The sequence below is a fragment of the Brassica oleracea genome, chromosome C9, assembly GCF_000695525.1.
Source record: "Brassica oleracea var. oleracea cultivar TO1000 chromosome C9, BOL, whole genome shotgun sequence".
In the NCBI taxonomy this organism is placed as follows: domain Eukaryota; kingdom Viridiplantae; phylum Streptophyta; class Magnoliopsida; order Brassicales; family Brassicaceae; genus Brassica; species Brassica oleracea.
This window is the reverse complement of record NC_027756.1, coordinates 46,919,224-46,923,010: the sequence shown is the minus strand read 5'-3', so window position 1 is coordinate 46,923,010 and position 3,787 is coordinate 46,919,224. Positions and strand designations below refer to the sequence as shown.

The 3,787-nt window shown below is 35.4% G+C and overlaps 1 protein-coding gene across 1 annotated transcript; it reads left to right on the top strand.

Moving 5' to 3' along the window:
* Nucleotides 1-870: 870 nt before the first annotated feature.
* LOC106317626 (5'-adenylylsulfate reductase-like 7) lies at nt 871-2,143 on the top strand. Its single transcript, XM_013755411.1, has 4 exons — nt 871-1,029; nt 1,180-1,352; nt 1,459-1,583; nt 1,743-2,143. The coding sequence occupies exons 1-4, from the start codon at nt 871-873 to the stop codon at nt 2,141-2,143; spliced, it is 858 nt and encodes a 285-aa protein (XP_013610865.1).
* The last annotated feature ends 1,644 nt before the right edge of the window (nt 2,144-3,787 follow it).

Below are 3,787 nucleotides of genomic sequence, written 5' to 3'. Positions count from 1 at the left end.
TTATAATATCAACTTATATATAGTATATGTTAGTTTGAATATTTTCAATAGTATATAACCTAAACTTTGAAAATCATGAGTTTAAATTTAGATTTATATAGTTATACTTGTTTGAAAGTCTTGTATTTTTAAATTAATTATTCTTTTCGTTATTTATTTTTTAATTTTCGAAAAATATTAAACATTATGTTAACTTAATATAGTATTTATATTTTTGTAAATTTACCTTATTCGATATTGATTTATATTTTAGTTTGAAATAAACATTTTTTTGGTAATGCTAACATTTTTAAAAATAGTAAACTTAAATAATAATTTGTCATATTACGATTGGTCGTTTAAATCCCTATGTGGATGGTATCGATGGCTTATAGCCTCAACTTTTATATAGTATAAGATTAACCAAACAAATCATTTTCTGTCTAACCTTTTTTTCCTTTCTTTCTTATCTACCAGTTTAACCTCTAGTAAATTCTTAATCAACTTGTATAAAAGTGTAATAACCTTCCAAAATACTATTTTTTGTAAAATTATTGAACAAAAGGATTCGGTGGTCGGTCTCATCTGTCAAAGGGGGATATGTCAACGTAGGCAAATAGATAATTGGCGGTGGTCTGTCTGTCGATCTGTGATTTCTGCAAAAACAAGTGACAAAACTTTATTGACATTTCACACGGATCTAAGAAGACTACGCGCCTAATAGTTTTTAATTTTAATTTTAATTTTGTGTCGTCTTAGTTTTCTGTTGTTGATTTCAGCCGTTGTGCTTTTGCCATCGAAATCTGAAGCGATTACGCCCTCAATCGTTGATCCGAGGAAGATAGTTTCCAGGGAATTTTGATATCTCTATATTCCTCTCATCGTAGTAGAATGAGTTACCGGGTCCCCATCCTCCTCTGTGCGATAGCTGGGTCATGCTTACCTTCCGGCTTCGCTTCCTCCGTTGACGTTTGCGATCATCATGATGAATTCGAGGTCTTCCGATGCGGAATCGAGAATAAATGTCATCACTCTCTTTATCCCAGACCGGTACGCAATAATTAGCTTATCTTCTCCTCACCTTCTTATGGTTGGTCGTTTGTGATTTTCCGATTGAATTTGCTATGGCTTGGCTTTGATGTGGGGCTTGTTTTGTATCTCGACAAGTATCTAAATTTGTGTGTTTGTTGCCTAATTCAGGTGGATGGAGACTTGCTAGACAATTCAAACCATGTAAATGCTTATACTTCCATACTATTTTATACCTCCAGGTGCCCGTTTTCACGTGCAGTTCGCCCCAAGTTTGATGTTCTGAGCTCAATGTTCCCCCACATAAGGCACCTGGTTGTTGAGCAATCTCAGGCTTTACCATCGTAAGAACTGCCTTCTACTATTAGAATGTGTATATAAGCCCTGTTGAGCATCTTCTTTTTTGGTCCACGTTGATTGATTGACCTTTACGATTTTCACAATTTGCAGTGTCTTTTCTAGGTATGGTATCCATAGCTTGCCTTCAATCCTCATGGTGAATCAAACATTCAGGATCCGATACCATGGACAGAAGGATCTTACATCCTTTATTCAGTTTTACGAACTAACAACAGGTGAGGGTTCTTCTCCTGCGTCTCTGTTTTCTGCATATCTGAATACATTAGCACACCACTCACTTCCCTTGAAGAAGCATGAATGCCTGGCAAAACAATCAGTTTAACTTCTGTTATAATAAGCTCCACTCGGTGTGTCTCTGTGGCTTTGCTTTCCAGGTCTTAAACCTGTCCAGTATGTGGATGAAGGTGAACCAACGAGCTATGACACCCATGGTAATCTGATCACATGGCTACACAGCGGGTCATCTATCAAGGAAATAACTGAAAGAGATCCATATTTGGTACTTGCACTGATGTTTCTGTCTTTGAAACTGGCAATTTTGATCTTCCCCATCATGGGAGCGCGCTTGCAAACGTTGTGGGCATCTTATGCTCCGCATCTGAGCTTGGGAATACTCGGTGAAACTAGCCAGCTGTTTGGCCGTGCCATGCACATGATCGATGTGAGGAGGCTTTGGATTAAACTGAGACTAGCGAAAACCAGGAACTTCCAAGAGAGAGCAAAGAACGCACTTGCATCGGTCTCGCTAGGAAAATCTACTTCACAATCTGGGTGATTCAGAGATCCTTCATCATCGCCGAGCTTAGTTAGATTACTTTACTTTTGGTCGACATGTGTTAACTTTGGAGTTCCTATCTCTGTATGTAAATCATATTTTTGCTTATTTGTGAATATTGTCTTCGTTTCTTGAATATTCTTGTCTGTGTCTTTTTTTGTTTTGCTTGTATTGATTTCTCAACGGTTTGGTTTAATTGGTGCTAGAGGTGGACACCTGGGTCGAATATGTGAAAGAAACGTGTCGTCTTTGTGGATCACTCTGGTTCACACATGTAGAAGTTTCGCTTTCCTGTCATTTTTGCGTATGTTTATGATAGTTGAATATCTCTGTTTAGATCTTTCCACTTAGGAATCTTAAGCTGCGAAGCTTATTCCAATGTGATTTGATCCTCTTAATCAACAATAAAATTTGAATCTATTTTTTGTTATGATGGTTTAAGATAGGGCTAGGCAATCGGAGTCCTAACCAGTTCGAGTTTATTCGGGTTTCAGGTTTTTGGATTCATCAAACTTGATTGTCAGATGTAAAGTGACTTAGATAAAGCCTAAATCAAGGGAGCAATTTCATGATTGTCACATGTTTATAAAGTAGGCAACAAAAAGTAGACAAAGAGGTGAAGCAAAAAGTAAAACAAAGCATAAACTGAAGTTGGCAAAAGCTAAACGTTGGGAATAATGTTTTGTAGATTTATAGTCTGATTTTTCATCTTGGCATTTTTGTTATGAGTTTATAGATATTACAAAATTTCCAAAAAAAAGATGAAGTAAATTTATCTTTTCCAATAATGAAGTTTATATTTCACACTTGTTGATTCATTTTCTGGTTTGCTCACGTTTTTATACCATCTCTTATTTATTTACTAGGAGATGTTTGCGCAGAATATTATTTTATTGTTGTTAAGTATGATATTTTTGAATGATGTAATTATATGGTCATTATTTATTTGTGAAGAGCATGATTTAGTACTTTATTGTGTGATGTAGTATTAAGTTATAGGTTAATATATTATGTGTTTGTATTTTCAATAACGTGTTGTTGTGTGTATAGTAGTATGTTAGTGGTGAAATGAGCTTCTAATGTAAAGCATCTTGAATTTCAATAAATTTTCATTTAAGCATTTATTGATTCTAACATTAACGGTTTAAGCGTCAACATTGTATTTAATATTTTCACATTTTTGAACACTATTCTTTTTGTTAACAACGTCGAACATTATTCTCCTAAGACGTTTTTTCCTTCTCCGCATATTTTGACTTGAGCCATCACCATCTATTTATTTCGTTTACATTTCCAGTGTGCGGTGTTTCTTACCATCACTGGAAAAAGACTCACATTCGTTTCTCTTGTTTTTCCTCGTCTTTTTCTCTTCTGAGATTATCTAATATTTGTTGTAGATCAGGTTTATGAGTTCCCAGTTGTGCGGTTGTTTCTCATGATGTTGTACGCTGTTCTGGTCAATAGTTGTCCTCTTCTTCCTTAAATTTGGCTAATGTTAGGAATTACATCTCCTTGGGTTGGTCAGAGTTTAGTTGTCTTTAATGTTGTCTTCCTCGTAGTTGGCTTGTCGTTGATAGTCACTGCTCGTCTTGGTTTTCAAGATCTAGTTTTTGCTGATTTGACTTTTACGTTCTCTTCATAGAT

Coding starts and splice junctions, on each gene's coding strand:
- LOC106317626 (XM_013755411.1), top strand. CDS start 871: ATGAGTTACCGGGTCCCCATCCTCCTCTGTGCGATAGCTGGGTCATGC. Junction 1,030..1,179: donor ACTCTCTTTATCCCAGACCG/GTACGCAATAAT, acceptor TGCCTAATTCAG/GTGGATGGAGACTTGCTAGA. Junction 1,584..1,742: donor GTTTTACGAACTAACAACAG/GTGAGGGTTCTT, acceptor TTTGCTTTCCAG/GTCTTAAACCTGTCCAGTAT.